Source organism: Syngnathus typhle, linkage group LG4 (assembly GCF_033458585.1).
Source record: "Syngnathus typhle isolate RoL2023-S1 ecotype Sweden linkage group LG4, RoL_Styp_1.0, whole genome shotgun sequence".
In the NCBI taxonomy this organism is placed as follows: domain Eukaryota; kingdom Metazoa; phylum Chordata; class Actinopteri; order Syngnathiformes; family Syngnathidae; genus Syngnathus; species Syngnathus typhle.
Genome location: NC_083741.1, coordinates 15,440,478 through 15,463,127, shown reverse-complemented (window position 1 = coordinate 15,463,127; position 22,650 = coordinate 15,440,478). Strand labels below are relative to the sequence as shown.

The 22,650-nt window shown below is 39.7% G+C and overlaps 5 protein-coding genes across 7 annotated transcripts in view; 3 read left to right on the top strand and 2 right to left on the bottom strand.

Moving 5' to 3' along the window:
* LOC133153022 (cytochrome c oxidase subunit 4 isoform 1, mitochondrial) overlaps window positions 1–8,005 on the top strand; it is a 116,236-nt gene extending 108,231 nt beyond the window's left edge. Inside the window, exons 2-6 of one of the 2 annotated variants that reach the window (XM_061277042.1) lie at window positions 5,363–5,382; window positions 6,277–6,353; window positions 6,924–7,091; window positions 7,196–7,327; window positions 7,687–8,005. In XM_061277042.1, the coding sequence (XP_061133026.1) occupies window positions 6,278–6,353; window positions 6,924–7,091; window positions 7,196–7,327; window positions 7,687–7,823 (513 nt within the window). In that variant the 5' untranslated portion in view covers window positions 5,363–5,382; window position 6,277 and the 3' untranslated portion in view covers window positions 7,824–8,005. Of the gene's footprint in view, window positions 1–5,306; window positions 5,383–6,276; window positions 6,354–6,923; window positions 7,092–7,195; window positions 7,328–7,686 lie in introns of those variants that run through there. The other variant, XM_061277044.1, reaches the window with a different exon arrangement.
* On the bottom strand, window positions 19–1,243 carry gins2 (GINS complex subunit 2). The gene is made up of 5 exons (XM_061277041.1): window positions 1,084–1,243; window positions 893–1,007; window positions 626–725; window positions 407–533; window positions 19–330 (listed from the first exon to the last, which is right to left on the bottom strand). Exons 1-5 carry the CDS (start codon window positions 1,171–1,173, stop codon window positions 202–204), a joined length of 561 nt encoding a protein of 186 aa, XP_061133025.1. The 5' UTR covers window positions 1,174–1,243; the 3' UTR covers window positions 19–201.
* emc8 (ER membrane protein complex subunit 8) lies at window positions 3,104–5,263 on the bottom strand. The gene is made up of 5 exons (XM_061277040.1): window positions 4,794–5,263; window positions 4,319–4,395; window positions 4,172–4,241; window positions 3,885–3,979; window positions 3,104–3,797 (listed from the first exon to the last, which is right to left on the bottom strand). The coding sequence occupies exons 1-5, from the start codon at window positions 5,004–5,006 to the stop codon at window positions 3,638–3,640; spliced, it is 615 nt and encodes a 204-aa protein (XP_061133024.1). The 5' UTR covers window positions 5,007–5,263; the 3' UTR covers window positions 3,104–3,637.
* Window positions 8,006–8,329: 324 nt separating the features above from the next.
* Window positions 8,330–16,147, top strand: dusp22a (dual specificity phosphatase 22a). 2 transcript variants are annotated; one of them, XM_061277039.1, is made up of 7 exons: window positions 8,330–8,550; window positions 9,507–9,540; window positions 9,925–10,007; window positions 10,852–10,901; window positions 13,616–13,690; window positions 13,878–14,049; window positions 15,350–16,147. In XM_061277039.1, the coding sequence occupies exons 1-7, from the start codon at window positions 8,530–8,532 to the stop codon at window positions 15,539–15,541; spliced, it is 627 nt and encodes a 208-aa protein (XP_061133023.1). In that variant the 5' UTR covers window positions 8,330–8,529; the 3' UTR covers window positions 15,542–16,147. The 2 variants fall into 2 exon arrangements, with proteins under 2 accessions (XP_061133023.1, XP_061133022.1); XM_061277038.1 differs by having other exon boundaries at window positions 8,331–8,550; window positions 9,433–9,540.
* Window positions 16,148–16,776: 629 nt separating this feature from the next.
* Window positions 16,777–21,217, top strand: irf8 (interferon regulatory factor 8). The gene is made up of 9 exons (XM_061277047.1): window positions 16,777–16,870; window positions 16,946–17,130; window positions 18,476–18,659; window positions 18,754–18,854; window positions 18,926–18,983; window positions 19,227–19,274; window positions 19,634–20,029; window positions 20,104–20,219; window positions 20,310–21,217. Exons 1-9 carry the CDS (start codon window positions 16,813–16,815, stop codon window positions 20,499–20,501), a joined length of 1,338 nt encoding a protein of 445 aa, XP_061133031.1. The 5' UTR covers window positions 16,777–16,812; the 3' UTR covers window positions 20,502–21,217.
* Window positions 21,218–22,650: the final 1,433 nt, after the last annotated feature.

Here is a 22,650-nt window from a genome sequence, read left to right as displayed (position 1 = left end):
ATAAAATCACTCATCACATTTCAGCACACACACATCGAATTTAATTCCTGTACAGTATAGGGTCCTAAAATGGGCTAGCACAAGTGGACTAGATATCACCAAAGACATTTTGAGCGTGATCATTATGGTTAAAAACAGGCCCAACACTGCCGCCTAAATGATGCTTAATTCCTTATTGATTGGAGCACCGAGGAGTGTCCTTCAATAATCTGCAATCTGTCCCTTATTGGATCCCGGCTGCAGATTAGAGCGTAGTTTGTACATGCAGTTGAGCGAATTGATGAGGAACCCTCTGATGGTGTTGATCTCCATCAGAGTCAGGTTGTCCAGCTGTGAAAGAGGAAAAGCAGACTGAGCTTCGTTCTTGCCAGGGACCCCTGCCTCAAAATGCAAGTTATGTGCTGACCTTGGCATGAGCTTCCTGCTGACTGATGAAGCTGTCTGCAGACAGGCGAAGTTTCGCAATGCGCGTGTCCCAGATATCTTTAACCAGCGTACGGATCTCATCTGCTTTAGGGATGTTGTCCGACGCACTGTGAATATCAGACAAACAACACAATTGACTGCTACAAATCACCTATGTTGACTGAATAAAATGGGTGGGGATGATTTTTTTCTGACTCACTGGTTGAGCAGCAATCTGGTCAGCTCCATGTAGTATGGACTGGGAACAGGTGTGAAGGCAGCCTCTTTCCTTTCAAGCTCTCTCATCGCCTCAAGTTTCTCTGCAATGTCAACCCATCATGGGAACGGCACAAATACATTTACTGTGACAACATAGCAGGTGAGACTCAATCATTTAAAATAGGGACAAACTGAACAATTAAAAATAAAATGTATTCAACTCCATGGACGTATTTAAATGTTTTAAGAATACAGACGTTCATCTTACCAACTTCCATCCATTCTGGAGGAACGACTCTGCATTTTTGTCTCTGTTTGAGGTTTAGAGCCAGCCACACGGGGACATCCAGCGGCAAACCGGGATTAAAAGGTCCCAGGTCCCCCTGCGAGCATCAACGCACTGCCATTGTTTTAACAAGTAATATCTAGCAAGCTGATCGTTAAGGTAACCGTACTCACCCCGATCAAATATAATTTGTCTAGATTAAAATTTGGTATTATCTTCACCAACTCCTTCTCGGCGAGGAACTCGACCTCTGAAGGGTCCATAGTTATCTCTACGCATCCGAAAACTTTTCTAGCTTGTCATTGCTAGCATCAACTTTCCCGCGCTGGCAGGAGAACGTCAACAAAAACATGGAGATGAAGACCGGTGATTGGCTAAACGTTGCCATACGTATGGTGGTGGTGACGTAGACGCTCTTCTCCAACATAATTCCTAGATAGCGCCTCTTAAGGTTATTTGTACGTAGTTACCGCCGCCATATTGGATTTTGGCAAACGAGCGCACTAAGGTTTGAATCGAATCTCATAAAATTATCTAACCTTTTTTTATGTTGTATTAATTAAATAATCGACTGCCCTTGTATGTTTATACTGCAATAACTTACCGAATAAAATGAATCGAAATATCACAAATTCGTCCAAGCCCCCCTAAAAAAAAATTCTTGCATTAAACTAGAAAATAGTGTCACTTGTATTATTTAAACTAAATATACTAAATATAAAAGTTAAACTGATGCATTGGAGAAAGAAAATACATCAGTGACAGTTAAATATAAACAATTGCCGCTTTTAATTCAGGAAAATCAATATTACACTTAGTTTGGTTATTATAGACACAGAGTAGATATTTAATAATGCTATTCTAATACAATATTTGTCTTCACAGTCGTCCTGATGCAGATGTGACACATCCAATGTGGCAGATAAGATGACGTACCTACAAGCCTCTGGTCAGACATGAGAAGACACCAGCAGATGTCAGTGTTGTGCAAGCTATGGCAAAGTAAAAGACAGGCCAAGGTAAACTCGTTTATTTGGGGGAAATGGTTGGGCAGATTTTCACCACAGCCCACCCGTAGACATGCCTACGTTTATTAGTATTTCTTGGCTGTTTGAAACAAATTGTATTCCTTGGGGTGGTGCTTATACTTAAAACTCGAGTATTGTTTAAATACTGTTTGATGAACTAAGCAAGTCACTTACCAATCCATATTTAATCATCCAAAATATTAAATGTGAAATGAACTCTTTATTTTAAGCAACACAAATCAGAGCAAAACACATTCATTCCTACTAATATTTTTTTAGAAGGAAGAATTAAGAGGGGTCTATTAAGCAACTATACATTTAGTAGTAGGTAAGATAAGGCAAACAAATGAGGTAAAACAAAAGTTATATATTTCTATGATCTTGAGAAGAGTACGTAATAGTTTAAAAAATATCAGTGTAATTGCTGGTACTTGTATTAAAGAAAACAGTACAGTCATCACTTAAAAACATGTTTTAGAGGTGTAAAGACAACACAGAAAAAATGGTAACCATGTCAGTAGTAGTTTTCGGACTATAAGTCGCGTTTTTTTTTCATAGTTTCGTAGTTATACTCAGGAGCGACTGATATAGATGTGTTTTTTTTCTCACTTTTTTGGCCATTTTATGGCTGGTGCGACTTATAGTCCGAAAATTACGGTAATTTCCCACCAATCATTTCAATCAAATCATTTGCAATGGGTCCTTGAGACCCGAACATAGGAGTTTTTACAAGCCATCAGTCTTCAAGATGATTGACACTGAATTGTAGTTAGTTGACCATCAAACTAAAGAGAAAACTACATGTTTACAGAGCCAAACCACATTATTTTTGCCTCACTAAATCCTGTGAGCTTAATGCAAACACGTAATGCAAAAACAACAACAGGGTAACAAATAGCATGTTATAACCCTTCGGCAACAGCTACTATATTTGAATAACAAATGTAGACAAACAATATAACAATACACACTCATCTATTCTTTTCACTATGCAAAAAAAAGACTAAGATTACTGCATCTTCCTGATTCATCAGTGAAACTCTTCTGTGTGTCTTTATCTGTATTATAATGTCTTCATGTGCCCAAGAGGTGCAGAAGTTGAAGCACAATGTCTACTGAATTGATGCAAAAAAGTGCCCAAAACAGTTTCATTCTTTACAATCCATTGAATTATCTCACGGTTGTTTATTGTATCAAGTAAATTATTGAGTTGCTATTTTTCTCATTTAAAAGACCTTCTTTTCTGAAATAGATTAGTAATAACATTTACATTCATTTCAATAGTTAAAGATGATTTGAGTACAAATGTTTTGCGTCACCGAAGAAATTAAATTCGTATGTTGAGGCACCGCTGTATTGGGGATTTTACCTCAGTATGGCTACTTCAGAAGAACAAACGCGATCAAATATTTTCTAAGTTTAATTAATAATTTCAGCACTATGAATAAAGACACATCATTCTCATTCTACAAAAAATGCATTGAGCCACATTATGTCTGCAATGCCTGCGCAAAGTGCACAATCAGGTGCTTGCCCTTGAGATCGGTTGGTCTAATAAAAGGTTGGTCTTCCACATATTCTGGACAGTACCAAAACCTCAAGTGGAACCGGGACTGGGTTGAGCATCGTGTGCTCCTGTGCCACAAGTAGCAATGGCAGCCATCTCCATGCGCTTGTTAAGACTGCACGGCCGACGGTCTCAACACAAGTCCAGGACAGACTTGTTAATGACCGGGTTGGTCCAGTCGTTCCTGAGGTCGTCCAAATGATTGTCAAAGTCAATCAAGTTCTCGTAGGACCTTCCCTCTAGAAGAGCTGACGTGATCTTTTGCGCTTCGCTCCAGTCCTCGAAGGAGTCGCTGGAAAAGTGAGCAAACAGGGTTAGTTATCATTTGAAGCATTATTTGATTTGAATGCCGAATGAATAAAGTACAGGAGACACTTACATATTGACATCCCTACTTTTCCACTTATTTTCATGAAGATCATAAATGAGCACAATGGGCTCACGGCAGCTCATTTTTAATCTGCTGCTGTCCACCTGAGAATAAACACCAAAATTGTAGTGGATTTAAAATGTTTACACACCCCTGTTCAACTGCCAGCTTTATCTGATATTAAAAGATGCAACCTAAGTAAGTTGTTTAAAAAAAAATCAATTATTGATGTGATCTATAACCAGTACAACTCAATTAAGAAAAAAAAATATATATTATATTATATATTCATTTACCATAACAATTGCAGCTTCACTGAAGCATTCCGAAATCCTTGCTGCCACTTTTTCCGCAACTTGGTTGGGTCTGCAAAGGAGAAGATGAAAAACTATAAAAGTAGTGCATGTGTTTTAAGTAGATATTAGAAAGAAGGGGTTCAATACCTTGAATCCTTTGTGCGTTCATTTGCTTGATAGTATCCGACGATGACATAATTGTTTTCTTTACACCAAGTGTCAATCTGAGAACAACAGACATCAAGGGGTTGGTTAACAAGAATAATATAATTCTTTATTTTAGTTGCTCTCCAGAAGCATGTGTGACGTCTTGTGAAATGTCCTATAGCATTAATCCTCAAATCTTAAAATCATTGGGTGGCGTATTGTGGTCGGCAAAAGAATCACTGAATTAAATGTTGTCAGTGTTACAATGTCAGTGTAAACTGCCCATGGGTCTCCTGCCGATGAAACATGCCCGGAACACCTTGCAAGGGAAGGCCCCTAATCAGATGCCCGAGCCACCTCATCTGGCTCATCTCAAGGCGGAGGAGACGTGGCTCGAATATTCATTTGGGACAGGCGTCAAAAAGACTTGTACCTGGGTGTAGAGTGACAGGAAGAAAAAAAAAAAAGGACTCACCAGTGTTAAAGCAACTTCTAGCATTGGTGCAAGAGCCAGAGTGCCATGGAAGAGTGGCACGCAGTCCACACACAAGAGTGGATCTTGGCAACTGTCTTTCTTTCTCTCTTTGTCTTTTTCTGCAACCAACAACCCGTTGACGGCGCTGTGCGGATACTTGGCGGCGTGGAGTAGCATTTTACAGTAAGCTTGACTAGTCAGCTGAATAGGCATGATCGTGGAGGAATTGGACAGGCTCTCGTACTAAAAGACGTAAAAATACTTCTGACAAGTTCGCTAATTATATCACATAGTAGAAAAGTAGCACACCATACGGTTAGGTTTCTATATAAGCGTAACTTTTAAATTCTGCCAAAACAAAGGGATGCCGTTTACATCAATCGAAAATGATTCTGTTTGAAACAAGGTAGACAAGTGAGCTAAGAGTACACTGCTGGTTGTCAAAAACCGGTGCGGCCGTTAACCAAAACGATGTGCCGTAAAACAACGTTATCGTCGTAAACGGCGAACTGTTTTTTGACCAACTAAATACTTCCGGTCGATTGCACTTCCTTTGAGGATACCTGTGTGCGGCTGCAAGGATAGTCCCGTAAGATTTTTATTCACATCTTTCTTGTTTCTTGCCTATTCATGTTCATTTTTTAAAACGTTTCATTTAATCAATGTTCATTTTTTAAATGTACAGACTGTGCTTACTTGTGTTGCCACTTTTGGCTGCTCTTGGCAACAGCACACGGGTGACTTTGTCAAAGCCCATTGAAGCTAGCGCGAGCTGTTAGCATTTAGCAGCGGCGTTTGACTTGGTGCGACCTTCCTGTTTTCAGGTTTCCCCCCCATTGCCTCGTGCGAAGACACTTTCTACCAAGGAATTGAGTTCCGCATCATACATTATGTTGTATTACACAATCAATTGCAAAACCAATGTTATTCATAGAAGCCGCGGCGCTTTGACCTTGCCTGTGCGGCTAATGCTAACGTTAGCCAGACATCACAGCTATAACCTAAATATTTAAAATCAGCATTTGGTTGTTATTGTCACCAAATTTGTATTTAAAGGTTGAGTTAGAATATCGGCGAGATACCATAATGATACGATTGCCACTTTTTTTAATGCACTTGAGGTAATCTTGCTGTTTACACGGAGGCGTCACTTCAAAAGGTACAACTGAGACATTTATTTGAAGTCCTCTCTAACAATTTGCATAATTATGATCAGCCGAATGAAAACTATTGTGTTTCTCTAGTTTTTTTTTTAAACTCATATTTCATCTACGAGTTGTTTTCTTGCAGAGTGGTTGTCAATCAAGGGCATCCTTTCTTTGTCAATATTCATGTCTTGATTTCATATTATTGCGAGTGCACTTAATGTGGAGGTTGCGTTTGCCCCTGAAGTGTCTTAATATTTACACGTTGTTTACATAATGTTTGCATAGCGACCATGACATTATGTATGAGTAATGTACGTTGTATTTTTATTCCGCAGAATGCTGGCAACCAGAGCCCTGAGTCTTGTTGGCAAACGTGCCATTTCTACATCTGTTTGCTTACGCGGCAGTCATGGTGATTATCGCATATGATATTGTACATCACTTATTGTTAGCCAATAGTGTATTTGAACATTTGGCAAAAACAAGTGACAACAAATACAAACAGCAAGAATGGTCAAGTTGTTTCAACCTTTAATATGCTGTGAATGACTGAGAATCATCACAAAGGAAAAACCAAGACTATTAGCAAACATGTTGATACATTTCCATTCTGACAGTAAGTTAAACGTGCAGTATTATGCTAGCGTTAGAGCTGTGTCGTTTAAAATAACAAATCTAATCCTCTAAATCATCTCTCATTTTGAGTTAATTCATACAATTTCATTTCATTGTGACCTGTGCGGTATAGTATTTGATTCACTATGAGCACACCTTCCAATAAACACTGCCTTGATTGCTGGGGGGTTTTGTCCACTTGGGATAAAAAGCAAGTAAATACTACACCTCTTTTGGTTAAGTTTTTATTGCGACATTAAACACATTTGTGATTGAAGGTGTCTAAACAGAAATTTACAGAAGATGTTTTATTATACAGTCCATTTCTTAAATCTCCATGACTTTAAGGATTTTGTGTTCATTCCAGCAGGTGTCGCAAAAGTGGAGAGCTACACTCTCCCTGCCTACTTTGACACGCGGGAGAACCCCCTTCCCGATGTCAAGTATGTGCAGGAACTGAGCACAGAGCAGCAGTCGCTCAAGGAGAAGGAGAAAGGCTTATGGACCGACCTCTCCAATGAGGAGAAGATCGCATGTAAGATTTAGCATCACCGTTTATACCTTGGCCTGACACACTTGAAACCAATCAAATGTTGCGTTCATGCATATTAACATTTCATTCAATTGCTCCCCATTCAGTATATCGCATAAGCTTCAAGCAGAGCTTTGCTGAGATGAACCAGGGATCGTCTCAGTGGAAGACTGTGGTTGGTGGGATCTTTTTCTTCTTTGGCCTCACTGGGTTTGTGGTGTTCTGGCAGAGGAAGCATGGTAAGTGGTAAACATTCTAACTAGAATAATACAGTGTTGTGTTTTCTAAAATTCAAAGAATATACAGTAGAATCTCGGTTATCGGTAAGTTTTCCTTTGATGACAAAAGGTTTTCATGTTTAAATGTGTGTTTTTTTAGGTTTTTTTTTAGTTTTTATGTGTATTTGATGCAATTTGTAATGTATTGTAACTGGTCTCATCTATTTTTTTAATTGTATTTTGATTTCAATTTCCTTTATTATTTCCTATGGGGACCATTTCCGATAGGGACCGACTTGACGGAACGGATTGTGTTTGTTAACCGAGGTACCACTGTAATATTGATAATTACATATAAGTCACTTTTTGTGTGTCTTCAGTGTATGGACCAGTTCCTCCCACATTTGAGCTTGAGTTCAAGGAGAAAGAGCTGCAAAGGATGCTGGACATGAGAATGAACCCTGTGGAAGGCTTGTCATCAAAGTGGGACTACGAAAACAAGCAGTGGAAGAAGTAACGAGCAACCAGACCATGTCTCACATTCAAAATCAAAAGCAGACCAATGGAAAGATCCACTAATGCCTGCATTACTGTATTGATTATCCATCCACATTACCTCAGTGTATGGTCATTGTGGAAGACCTCTTCCTCCTATGTTCATTGTATAGTACAGAAATAAAATCAATCTAAAAATATGAATCCACATTGTATGTGTCCGGGGGGGTTATGGACAAAGCATTTTGTGAAAACATACAATCGTAAATCTCAGTGCATTTTCGGCTATCTTTGTCAAATCTTTGTTGTATACTGCAAAAACGTGCCCATGTGCACCAAAGCTGGCCTGCTATGCAATATTAATTTTGAGTATATTTCTTACAACACATTCAAAACCAGTCAGTAATACCCTTACAATTGGAAGTAGAACCCATGCAAATAACACCGTTCTATTAACTCGCTTATTTTAAACGTACGGCTGTTCTTTCCTGTGACGTCACTTACCGGATGGACTAGTTCACGTCAAAACAATCCCGGAAGTCGACGTTTTCACGTTGAAAGGCAGGAGTGCAATCGTATTTCTCCTTCAGCTTTTCTAATTTATTTGCGTCATTTACCCGTAAATGCATGTAAATTAATAATCCGAAAATTTACCCAGCCTTGTATTTTAGAGCCACAGTCCGATCGTGCCACTTTCGGATAATCACCATACACAAGGACTAGCCGCCATGGGCAATGGAATGAATAAGGTACTAAATTTAAAAGTGTTTGTCATGCTTTGCTCTTGCGGGCAAAGTGTTAGATTTGTCTTCCATTTCGTGTTGACGATTGAGAGATTATATGTTCGACTTGTTACACATGCTAAGTACTGCAATGTGATGCATGTATGGTACATCCGTTAAGGTTGCAGAGTGCACAAATACGCGTGACAAGTCACTAAAACTTTTCATTCAAGATTCAAGTGTAGAGATTAGCGAATGCCATTGGTTTCATTGCTATAAGCAACAAGATAAGCAAAAACACCCTGTGCATGAATCAGGTTTGCCTTACATTTTATTAGCACAAGAGCAATTTGATAAGCAATTCCAGTTTAGGTTGCTAGTTTAAATGAAGAAATTCAGTAAATCACTGACATGTTTGGTATATGCCGAATCAGATCAACTTTGGTTTCACTCAATTTCACTTAGGTTAACATGTTGTGGCCACCATCTGACCTCTGATTCTTGAATGATGACTCAAATGGGAGTCAAATCAATATTAGACATGTTTTCTGTGAACCTGCTGATTCTACTTTAATTTGTATTGATAGTATTTTATTTAATCCATTGCGGTACATTTATCATGCACAGATCTGTTGTGTTTAACTTTGAATTGTATTCTTTTTTATTTGGACCATTATGTACCTGGAGAGGTAATTATTTTTTGAGGTGGTACTTGTAAAAAGTTTGAACTCCATTGTTTTGGAGTCTGTCCAGTGTCTTTGCCTCTCATCACTCCTTGAGGATGACACTTCAGCGCTTCAGGCCTTGTATGTCCCTGGGGGGGGAATAGTTGCCTTTCCCGTGCTTGGTTCTTAAGCTTTAAGCCTCAAATCCAATCAGGCTCAGCTTGGAACATTTGTTCCTTTTTAGGGGAACCATTTGAAGGCTGACTATCATGCAGAGACTAAGAAGAGTACAACATGTCTGTGACTTGTGCTTCACAGGTTGTTGATGGCCTGTACCTTGGGAATATAAGAGGTAAGAAAGACGTCCTTGTCTTGTCATTTATTTTGTCTTTTTGTGGGATTTAACTTGATTTCTTTTATAAATGTGAAGAATAATATGAACCTTTTTGCAATGTTTTCTACTAATGAACATTTTATTCTGTTTTGCACAAGTTATTCTCAATTCATAGACTCCATTTTAACATGAAATGTTGTGATGGTGGTTTCTGCTGGAAACAATAAAAAGCAGCAGTACCAAGATGAATATAATTTTGATTCCTTTGTTTGAGAGAGGAAAATGTGTATTCAATTGTTCCTTATGTTCGTGGCTTATTCAATAAGAAGGATTTCCATTGAAAGTCAGGTGTTGTGACTCAATCATGGCGTGAGCAACCCCCTTCCCCTGTATTTGATCTAGATGCAGAAAACCGACAAAGCCTATCACAGAATGGCATCACCCACATCCTCTCTGTGTACAACAATGCCCGGCCCGTATTTGAGGTTAGTGAAATAGAAGTATCATCATGTCCAAAACACTTGCTGAACCAAATACATTCAACACAATACAACTTCCAAAAGTCTGAGGTTTCTTTAACCAGCAGAGGGAAGTGTTGAGCTGTAGTTGGTGCAAGAGTGTACTCAGAGTTGTATATGTGCACAGCTAATATGTTATTATATGTCATTATATATTGATATAACATAGTCAATCCATCATTTAAATTTCTTTTACAGTTGACTTTTTGTTGACACTATTAGATGGGTGTCGTTTAACAGTGATGATTATTTTGTTGGCGTGGAACTGTATTGCATATTACTGAAAGCCGTTTGTAATAATTTGGTTATTTCGCAAAAGCAGAATTTCTTGCGCAACCTTTTTTATGACGTTCAGGTGGTGAGTGTACCTAAGAAACTAAAAGTAATAGACAACCACAATATAGCTCAGACACAGACTTGGTTTGCTTATTTCATCTGAGAAAGTTCATTTTTGACAAATAAATCTTTAAAACAGAAGTAGAACATAACATTTCTGGCCTATATTGTGAGCTTGGGTGTCATCTATGAAGATGTCTTGCACGAAGGTGTTAACCTTTGAAAACAAAACAAATTTTCAGCCTACCATATGAATAAGATGTCTTCTCAGAAAATGCATTACTTTTATGGTTCCTATTCATTTACAGTAGGTTATGTTGGACAAGGTTTGATATGTTGTCATAATAATAATCGTACATTTAATCATACAATAACACACATACGCAACAGGCAGTATTTGTTTTACGAAAACTTGTTCTGGGTGTGACAACTGCTCTGACGTGTAACGTATTTTTCTCATGATGATGATTTGCAGGACAAGACTTACCTTTGTATTCACGCAGCAGATTGCTCTAGCCAGAATCTGTGAGTAGAAAACACGCACAATCAACTCTTCTTCTAACGTTTTCCTCAGTACCTTAGATGGATAGGTTAGGCAAAGAGGTTTGAATCAAACAAATAGGTTTTGTTTTATTTATTCTTATTTAATTGTTTAATTTTATTTTTTTAAAGTATTTTATTTTTTCCATGCTTAATAACTTGCCTATTGTCAACAAATCATTCTAATAGTTGGCCAAATATGATTACATAAAAAAAAGTACTCCTGTTATTCACCACTGTATTTTTTTTTTGTGATTGTCTACCAATGTTTCGAACGGAGCTTGATGGTGTAATTCCATTTGTCACTTTATTCATGTCGAAAGCATCATGAGCTGGCCCTCCACCCTTGCAGTGGTCCCATGAGTCACCGTGTTTATATTCATCTCCACGTAGGTTCTGTTAATGCAACTCTCGCTTGACTCATGTTGGACCGAACGCACAGCACAAGCCCCCCCCCCCCCCCCCTTCCAGTTTGCTTTGAACGCCGGGCTCAACTGATCGACCCGATTTTGCAGACCTCAGAGCCCGACTGGGTTTATATTCCAGTAGCATTTCTAAAGCAGCCTCACCAGTGCCAAGGCTCTGACCACTTGTTGGCTGTCACGGCAGAGTTTCAAAATGTTTTCCCTTGCTCTTCTATTTCAATTTCTTTAAACGTAATGGAACTTCTGCCTCAGAGCTCGACTGCAAGTAGATAAGAAATGGAGCTTTGTGGCTTGGATGGATGTTGCCGAAGGGCCCGGAGAGCTCTGACCTCCAGTGTTGCAATCGGGCACCTTCCCTCAGGCAGCAGAGGAAGGAAACCTCAGTGACATCTGGCTGTTGCCTTTGACCACCCTTTACGCTTTAATGAGCCCCACTCTGTCACAATCGCCATTCTGCTTAATCCGAGCCGGGAGGCCAACTGCCTCCCCCGCCGTGCTCGCCACTGGCGAGGAGGCCCCTCCCATTGCATAAGCGCCTAGCTACTGTTCGTTTAGTGCTTCGTGCAGCTCCAACGTCGATAATGTGGTACGGATGTCAAGTCAACCCTGATTTCAGTTCCTTTTTTCTCTCCCTATTAAATTGATATTGACACGAACATGGCTATGTGTCGCCCTTTATAGGGAAAGGAGCCATATTTGGTAACTTAACTCCCAATGGGCGTGAAAGGCTGACTCTAAGGCAATGGAAGTCTGTTCATGAAAAAATTCTTAAAGGAAAAATGTAACCCTCTATCTCGTGACATAAAATGTTATTTTATTGTTTTGTTAACTTTTAATGAAGTGTGATAATCACGACTCGAGTAACTTCACTTTCGCTATCAGTCACTTCCACTTTTCCTCAATTTGACTGAAATATTGTTGTCGTTTTATTTAATTGATTGAGTGGCTCAATTCTTTTTATAGCCATTTAGCATATTAACAGGATTCAAGTATATTTTTTAAATTCATATCTATCACGGTGTGTATATATATATATATATTTTTTTAAAACATTACTTTTGTGGGCACATCGCCCCATAGTAGGAAAATTAAGAATGAATTTAAACTATAATTTAACTATTCTAAACTAAAATGGCAATATGGTGGTAATGATTTTTTTACTTACCTTTATAAAGCCATTATTTTCAACCATGCTAATACAAATTTTGATTTTTGCAAAAGGGGTTTTGGCGATTGAAAACGTATGCTAAGCACGTTTTCTCAAGCAACCAAAAGACGTATTGACACAAAATGCTGTCTTTCTCTATTTATTGAAATCATACCGTTGTGCTGCATTATGCCTTGCTTGAGATGAGATTTTAGTTCTGAGGGAATAAACAAAGACGGCAATTGATTGTACAGTACAGGAGAATGATCCAGAATGAAGACAGTACTTCAATACGACTGCCTTTTGCCATGATATTCCAATTCTGCAGCATCGTGAGACCGAGCGCCTTTTGTGGCTTTTTTTACCAGATTCAGCTAGTTAGAACGTAAATACTCTTTCACATGGTGAATTTCTGCGTATTTAACAAGACGAGCGGAAGCATCAGTGCTGGGAAGACAGAGCAAAGTGCTGAGGAGACAAATTCTGAAGTGGACTTTGGGTCTCAGGAAGAAGTGTCTATTTTCACCGCCGACTGTTACTTTGTCTGCTGTTGAGTAACCAGCAGCTGGTCCCGGGAGTCTGCCAGGTCAGCCTTCTGCTTCTTGATTATATGAAACGCTATCAGTGTTTCCCAACTGTCTGCAAGGAGGATTGTCAAACACAACAAATGTCTGCGGCGGGCCTTTTCTTACAGTCATTGCTTTTCTGGATTGTTTGAGACTTCATTTTTGTTCACGTGCTTAAAACATGAATTATTTTAGAGACCTGCTGTTTTTCCTCTTCTTCGTCGTCACACTATAGAATCAAAAGAGGGCTCTTTCCTTGTTTGTCGTTGGCGCTCACAAAGCCTCTGGTGGAGCAGCCGTTCTGCAGCCAAGTCGTCGCATCCATTTAAGGAAATTAGACTGTCCATTGATGGAATCCTCAACCGGTATCATAAACCAGTTCTGCAACACACAAAGTCAGGGCCTCATTCATGTAGTTTCATTTCAAGATGCCATTTCTCAATTCCTATAATGCAATCCTATTTTTAGCTGTGCAATACTGTATGTTTTGAACTGCAACCCAGCGCTTCTTGATTTGATGTGAAACGGTGTGCATTTTAAGTGTTTTCATCAATTTCTCAGGTTGCAACATTTTAAAGAATGCATCCGCTTCATCCATGAGTGTCGCCTGAATGGCGGAGCGTGTCTCGTTCACTGGTAAGTGATAAGTAACATAATGTTCACTTATGAGTGAGTCGGAAGTGCCTCTATATTACCGCAATCTAGTCATTAACAATCATAAACCTCAATCCGACAAAATATTATCGGAAGCTTGAACCAAAGTGTACCTAATATTCTGACTGGCCAGTGTAGTGTATACGTCCAATGTGTGTTTGTCGTTTAGCCTCGCAGGTGTCTCCCGAAGCACGACAATGGTGGTGGCCTACCTGATGACTGTCACCCATTACAGCTGGGAGGAATGTCTCACCGCCGTCAAGGCCGTTCGCGCTTTTGTTGGGCCCAATTGCGGCTTCCAGGAGCAGCTGCAGGAGTACCAAACCACGCAAGTCTCAAAGGTACCGTATATACCGTGAAAGCAGCTCGCAAAAGTGACCACTTCTTTTTCTGTGTAATACAACATTTCAATTAACGGAGTGCATAAAAATGTTCCGTTGCAGTAGCAATGACCGAGCATTGAGTCGCATTGAGAAAGGGAACCGCGGAGGTGGGGGATGTTGCTGCGATTGCGATAACTGGGCACTGCTTATCACGTGCTTTGCATCACCGTCAGCATCTTGCATGCAATGATTTTGAGGAATACAGGGAAAATGACTTCACAAATTGAGTCGTACAAATGAATCTGCATTGTAACGGCAAATTTCACAGTATTGTTGTATATAAGGAACTCCTGAGACCAGTGATTCTGAAAGTGGGGTGGTATTCAGGCAAGTGGTACTTGAAAGAATCACTTCCAAAGTACAAGTTTCACTTCAGTTAGCCTTTTAGCCTTTAAACTCAATGTATTTACATGTCGAAATTTAGAAAGGTTTGTTTTAAAAAAAAAAAAAACTAGATGCCATTCAAGTACAGTGTTAATCCCGTGACTGCACAAAGTTACAGGGGCTCCAATGACCCTAAAAGTTCATTCCAAAGTGATATCCAAAGAAATGCATAGTATACTGAAATTACGGTAAGTCACCAGACATGTGAATACCGTATTTTTATTATTCTGCAGGTTGTCGTTGGAAAACTGTATTGAACTGCACTCCATTATTTGAGACCCTTTTCTAATCGTTTGTCAAGTAACCAAATTATTAGAAACATCTCTGCATTTGACACATTGTATTTTTTTTCCCTTTTAGTCACCTGTGTTGTTCATTGTATGTGATACTTTAGAAAGGTGCAGTAACCGCATTGAGAATAAATTCCACTGGACCTGTTAGATAAGACAGATTCTTCCTGCTAACTCCTACTTGTATCAGGATAAATGTCATCTGCCGTTACATGTAATAAAATGTGATGTTCCTTAGGCTGCAATAACCAAGGTTCATGATATAAAAGTTTGAAAGCCTCTGTAAATTACTTGAGCCACAATAAACAACTGGCTCGTGCAAATCTTTGTCCTCAGTTACAATTATACCAAGGACTGGATGCATTTTTAGTTTCAATACACTGTAATGGAATCATAACAGTTGGACACACTGCTATAGTGTAGGATTTGGAAACTATGTGACCACAGAAAGCAATGGAAATACAAAATCTTTATTTGCTGTGTTTTGATGATCAAGTGTTTTGATCTGAGTCCGGTCATTTATCACACTGATAACAATAATGCTTAACTGAGCATTGATTGTATTCATACCGATCTATCCACAGTATCGAGCGTGGCTGGAGTCCAGTTTCCAAGCCAGTCCGTTTAAGGACCAGGAGCAAGTGGGCGCCCTGCTGATCCAATACACGGAGCAACAGGAGAACCAGAGACAAGCCGGAGACCAGCGCTGGATAAAACAGGACGTGGACGCGGGCTCCCTTCCGCCCACTCCGGCTCATCCCGAAGGCAGCAGCTGAAACACTAGGCCCGCCACTAAATCACCCGACAAAATACTTAATTTATGCATCACGCTAACCTTTTTAGCAACGGGTTGATTTTGCTGCGGGCTATGCGTACCTCACCCCTAGTACCTCCTTGTTTCCTTCACCGAGCCCATCAGTGCTCAGACGCCTTACTCTAAAAGCCTCAGCACCTTAATCATGATGACATCACCTATGCTTCCATGTGATCCTCCCGACCTGTTGCAATATGCTCATGATTTGTCATTTGCCTCCGATTACATGGGATGTCGACCACCTGCTTTGGTGAACTACTGTTTTACTAATTTTGTGTAAATGAGTCAATTCCAAAAAATGGAGGTAATCCTAAAGGTGGAAAATGAACAAAAATGTATGTTGATTTGTGTGTTTCATACAAGGCTATGTTGACAGTACAATGTTTAGTTTTAATGAAGGATCTTGGAAGTACAAACACTGGCATCTTCCTGATTTTTATTGAAGCTCTGATTTATCATTGTAGTGTTTGTAGATTGTCTTGTGGTTTTCTTGGTACAAGTATTGCACACTACTGTTTTTGTTTTGTAAAAAAAATAAATAAACGATTGTCTTGTCCAATAGAATAAATGTGATTGTTTTGACTTTACAAAGTACTTGTTACATATTAATCTAGTACCACTAATACTAATGATGTCTATGACAGAAAAGTTCCAAGATTGTCAAAAGAGGCATTTCCAACCCAAACTGTGAGTTGTCCCCTGTGGCAGGACAACATGTGGCTGCAGAGCATTCTCTGATCTTCTGACAGTTCCTGGCCTAAAATGTCACTTTGTTGGAGTAAACTCACCTGACCAGGTTCTGTGGAATAAGGCCCCAAAGCTCTAAATGTGGGACACTAGTCCTGGAATTTTCCTGCCAGTTAAGCAGTTTAGGGTTCCTAGGATTTTTATAAAAATGAATGAACGCCATGAAATAATCACACCTTGGGCAAATGTCAAATTACCAAGATTTACTGACTTGCAATTCAAGACTTTGTGTTCTCAGAGCAGAGCGGGTGAATGACAAAGTAGGGGTCCACACAAAAATTCCCCATGCCACAAGCTTACTTGTCACTGATTGTTTTGGCGTGGGCAGCAACTTGTGTCAGACCGTTTCTTGTAAATGCCTACACTTTAAAGAACTACAATGTCGTAGTAGGCGGGGTCGACCTGTTGCGACTTGGCAGTGATTGGTCAGAACACCAGTGACGTCACGCATACTTACTACCATCCAAAACAATAAACCTGACAGAGATGCGTGGAGGAGCAATCATTCAATCATTACCATCTCACAGCTCAACAACTTCTCATTGTAAGTGCTTTTACTTTCACTTTTGGAATTCCTTTGATACGTTGCAATTCTAACATGAGTAACTTCTTGGTGTAGGTGACACAAACACGATGTCGAATTCTGGAGGTCGTAGGCTGAAGCAGTGGCTTATTGAGCAGATCCAGAGTGGACAATACTCTGGGCTCATGTGGGAAGATGGAAACCGAATCATGTTCCGAATTCCGTGGAAACACGCAGGGAAACAGGATTACAACCAAGAAATAGACGCATCTATTTTTAAGGTAGGTACATTCAGTTTGAACACTTAATTGCCTCAAAATGGGCCATTTTATATTATTAGGATTACCTTTGTTTAACTGTTTGTTTTTATCCTCTATTTTCTTTTAGGTTCACATTAATGTGGAAAAAAAACATTAATTAATTGTTTTATAGGTGCAGATGGTATTAGGGATCTTTTTACAGGGTGGGGTTTGCAACCAGGGTGATTTGGCCGTGCAGTGCCTGTTTAAAAGGGGGGTAATGAAAAAAAACTGTATATAATCGCACTGTTTTCTCTAAAACAATCACAAAATGTAAATAGACTAGCTAGATATAAAATGGGGATTTTGCGCTTGAGCTGTGCATATTGATCGTTAAACCTCACTTCCTGTACTATATACATGGTATTTTTGTTTTCTTAAACAAAATATATATATACTATTTATGTTGTTGTTTTTTGTTTTTTTTTACTAAAAAGCCTTACTGTACATGGTCGTTTTGTTTCGGTTAGAGTCAAGTATCAATGGTATGGGGTGAAAGGTCAGGAGTCGAAGATTAGGGAACAAGGTGCATGGATCAAAGGTCAGGGCTCAACGGTCACATTTGGTCATTAAAAAAAGTCTTACTATACATGATTATTTAAAAACTAAAAAAAAAAAAAAACTTTCTATACATGGTCAGCGGTGTTGTACCTGAACACGTTCAATGAATAAAAGTTAATGAGCTTGTTCATATTTTACCCGAACATGAATTCAACGTAGCACTGTGAGTGTTTTTGTCAATGTGCTCATTCTGGGTCCAATGTTTTCTCTTCTGAGACTTCAAAATAAAACCCTACTAAACAAACAAGGCTTAAGCAGGTGGGAGAAAAAGGATTTGGCAACCCCGGCCACAAACTCTTACATCACACTCATCTCAAGTGGATACATTTCTGTACCTTCGGTCATTTATTAGAAGAGCATTTAATTGTTCTGCCTGTTACTCTACGCTGTTGGCAAGCACAAATATTTTTTGTAGTAAATAAATGAATCCTCATCCAAACTGGATAAATGACTGTGGAATACCCGATGACCTCTCTGAGCACACTTGTGCCTCGGCACACTAGTTGGCAATCACTGTTTTAAACTACCCTGGTCAAATAGATATTCACCATTACATCAACTCACTTAAGCGTAGTATAAATATAATTGTTTCTTGAGTTATTGGAGACACTAAAGTGTCCGCAAGTTTTAATACAAGTGTGAGTTAGGGTTAGGATGGATGGCTTGATGGATATTCTTACCTTACATAGTAACTAAATTTAAAATACTAAGCGTATTTTATGAACCTTATGAAAATATAATAACATATGGCTGGCTGTCTATGCAGGCATGGGCCGTGTTTAAAGGCAAATTCAAGGAAGGCGACAAGGCAGAACCTGCAACTTGGAAGACCAGACTGCGCTGTGCGCTTAATAAAAGCCCTGACTTTGAAGAGGTGACAGAAAGATCTCAGCTGGACATCTCGGAGCCTTATAAAGTCTACCGAATCGTACCAGACGATGAGCAGAAACGTGAGCTTGTGATTTTGATCTTGTGAAGCTAAAGCTCCATGTTGTATGGTCAGTGCGTGACCATAGAATATTTTCTTCCATTATTGCGCCACAGATGGAAGGAGCTCAGTGATGGCGGTAGCTGCTTCCAACAGCTCTGGCGACATGACTGACATGGACTGCAGCCCTCCTGACATCGAGGGCCTCATCAAAGAGGTAAAGCTTCTTCTTCTCATTCTCCTTGTCTTGTACTCCTTTCTTGACACGTTATTGTTCGGTGTGTACAGGAAGAAGGCTGCAGGATGCAGGCCAGTCCAGAGTATTGGCCGCAGACTAGTGCCAGTGGTAAGGAAAAAACTGACAATATACCTCTAACTGTATTTATGAGACACGAGATTTGCTGTTGTCTGCGCTCAGTCAAACTCTCCAATGGAAGAATTGACTAACATCCTGTTGCACTTTGCTGACGAGGATGATTAAGTTGTTGTTGTATAAATATTTCTGATGATGAGGCAAAATAATGACACAAGTCTGTGTTGAGAACTGATTGGTGTGTACAGCCTTAAATCTTCTCTTTTTAATTCGCAGCCTTTTCAATGCATCACAACCCCTTACCTACTGGCACGCTCAGCTCAGGTAATTATTTTGTGTCTTATATCCACACATAAATTCTTTGGGCAGGAACTTTAAATCATATTTTCAAAAGCATTTTCAAACCTAATATATACAGAAAAACAAAGTTATCGGGGAGGGTGAGTGATCATTTTGAGGGTTAATGACTAACGGGCTCTAAAAGCCCTGCCTATTTGTGGTTTGCCATTGTCAAAATCAACTTTAATTTTTTTTCCCCACTGTGGGACCCATCCGGAAGTTTGGGTTGTTGGTGAAAGTGAAAGCAAACTAACAGAAAATCATCATATTGCATGTGAATTACTTTCATCAATTTGTATTGGAAATAAGAAGTTAAATACTTTAATGTACTTTGTGTCCTCCAGCTTTCTCTCAAATGATGGTCTTATTCTACTATGGAGGAAAGCTGATGGACAACACACTGGTGAATCACCCCGAGGGCTGTCGCCTCTCCCCGGCCCAGCACCACCCGGGTCGCGGCACCCCATACAGCTCCGACAGCATGCAGAGCGTTTACTTCCCCCCGGCTGAACTCATCGAGTTTGAACGGCAACGCCAAGTCACCCACAAGTTGCTGGGCCACTTGGAGCGAGGGCTCCTGCTGCGGGCCAATCAGGAGGGTATTTTCATCAAGAGGCTATGCCAGAGCAGAGTCTTCTGGAGTGGACTGGCCGATGTGGGCTTGCATTATAGCCCCGTGCCTTGTAAACTGGAGAGGGATGCAGTGGTGAAGATTTTTGATACTGGCAAGTTCCTTCACGGTGAGGCCTTGTTTGTAAGCTCCACAAATAGTTCGAGGAGAAACTCTAACCAGCTGCTCTGTGTCCTGTCGTAGCTCTGCAGCTGCACCAGGAAGGTCAGATTCCAGCTCCCGATCCAACTGTGACTTTGTGTTTCGGAGAGGAGCTTCATGATCTCAGCACTGCCAAGAATAGGCTGATAATTGTGCAGGTAAGGGGAAAAAAAGTGTCATGCTTTTCCTCTTCAACTTTTCTCTAATTTGATGATTTCGTGTTTGCTCCTCCGCCTCTTCTGTGTCAGATCACGATGGTGAAGTGTCAGCAACTGCTCGAGGCGGTGAATTTACGCCGCTCGCAGCCGTTTTGCACCAACATGGAGCAGTACGACGACATCTCAGCAGAGCAGATGGCCAACATCTATCAGGACTTGTGCAGCTACAGTGGACCTCAGAGGTCCACCTGCTACAGGGAGAATATGCCCATCACTGCTTGAGGAGGCTGTGCCAGAGCGCTCTTTTTTTTTTGGATCATATTCTCAGACCGAAGTTTCTTCTCAATGCCAAGAATGTCCATATTTTTGTATTATATACAAGAAATGTTGTGAAGACTTAATATGCCAACCCTCCTCTTAATTATTCCACAATAGAGTGAGAGAAGAACATGTAAACTGGCACTCACTGACCGTAGAATTTGATACACCTTTTTCAATCTAACGAGACACAATAGATCATAACTTTTTTTTTTAACTCAACTCAACTGGAGCACTTAAAAACAACCTGCTGAAAAATAAGCAAATAAAATCAAGCACACATGAAAATAATCATAATAATTATTCTAATATAAGGAGCAATAATAAAATGTTCACTTTCAATTGTAATTGACATTATTTCTTTATACTAAGATTTAAATGGTTGTTTCTTTAGGTCTTTTAATTTTCTCCACAAATATTTTTCTCACATATACACAAAAAAATGGGTAAAGAACAAACGTGTTCTTTACTCAGTGAAGAAATTTCCGGGTACTTGTCATGCATCGAATGTAAATAGGAAATTTCTTGACTGACCGAATATCTGCTTTATCTTTTTTGTCTAATTTTATTACTTTGATTTCGTTATGGATGGCATATTAGAGATGGGTTTTACTATCGTCATGTGCTTGTATCTCCTTTTTATGATGATGTTTTTTTATTAAAATCATATTTTCAATTAACCACAATTTCTTTTGTATTAATATATGGTGAACATTTGAACTTTGAAATGCTTGACTTTGATATATGTGTATTTCTTTGAAAAAAATAACTACAGTAGTATGTCAGTCAAAGGGGAAAGAAATCTGCATGTTGTATGTTTCCAATGCTTGATAAGCGGAAATGAGGCTTGATTTGTGTGCGTGTGTGCGTGTGTGTGTTTGTGTCTCTGCGTGCGTGTCTGTATTACAGAGGAATTTGCGTTCAATTCTACCGAACAGGAACACCTATCGGATGTTGTCACAGGAAGCAAAAAACAAAAAACCCCAAAAACCACCGCCCACATAGCACATGTGAGACTGCCTTCATTCAGTGTACACGCAAAGGCATTCTGTACTGCAGACACTATTCACAAAAAATTCATCATAAAAGCACTCAATAGTATGTCCTTTCTGTCCTTTCCTTTGTGCATGGTAAATATGAATTATTCATGGTGTGTCACTGGTGTGCCGTGAGAGATGTGCAGCTGTGCCGTGGGAAATTGTCCAACATCAAATACCGAGTGCATTGTAAACAGGATCGCCAAACCACAGGTCAGTTCAGACCTCGGTTCAAATCCCAGTGAACCCTAAAATGTTTTATCATAGAAAACACGGTCGCTTGTGTGCTGCCCCATATAACCATTACAATTATCTGCTTGTGAGCTGCGCCATAAAACCATATATATTCCATGTAAATTAAGTGTTTTTCATAGTGTAGTGGTTAGTGCTCTGGACTCTAACACCAGCATTCTAGGTTCAAATTCCATAAGGACCCAAAGTGTTTTATCATAGAAATGTTTGCAACACATTCGCTCGTGTGCTGCCCCATATAACCGTTACTATTTGCCTGTGAGCTGTTCCATAAAACCATATATATTCCATGCATTTGAGCAACGGTTACATAGTGTAACCGGGTTCAAATCCCGGTGAGATTTAAAATATTTTATCATAGAATAATTTGCAACACAGTTGCTCGTGTGCTGCCCCATTTAACCATTATAACTATTTGCTTGTGAGCTGGTCCATGAAACCATATATATTCCATGCAATGTGAGCAAGGGTTCCATAGGGTAGAGAGTCCGTGTGATTCCCTCGTTAAGTGCACCTGCGTGAAAAGTTTTAGCTCCTGTAGACCATGAAAATGACCAAAAGTTTTCACGCAGGTACACCTAACGAGGGAATCTTGGAAAACATGTTGGAATGTGGCCCCGAGGACTAGAGCTTGACACCTGTGACCTTTGACCTTGATATTTCCCTAATAAAGTGGCCTGTTATTAAGTACACTTGAAAATGGCGGTGTACCTAATGGAGTGTCCACGTGACGTCACAGATCAAACAGCCAATCAGGAGGTGGGTGTGAGGGCGGGTATGGCACTTTTCACTTATGCTTTTTCCCTATTGAAGTGGCCTGTGAT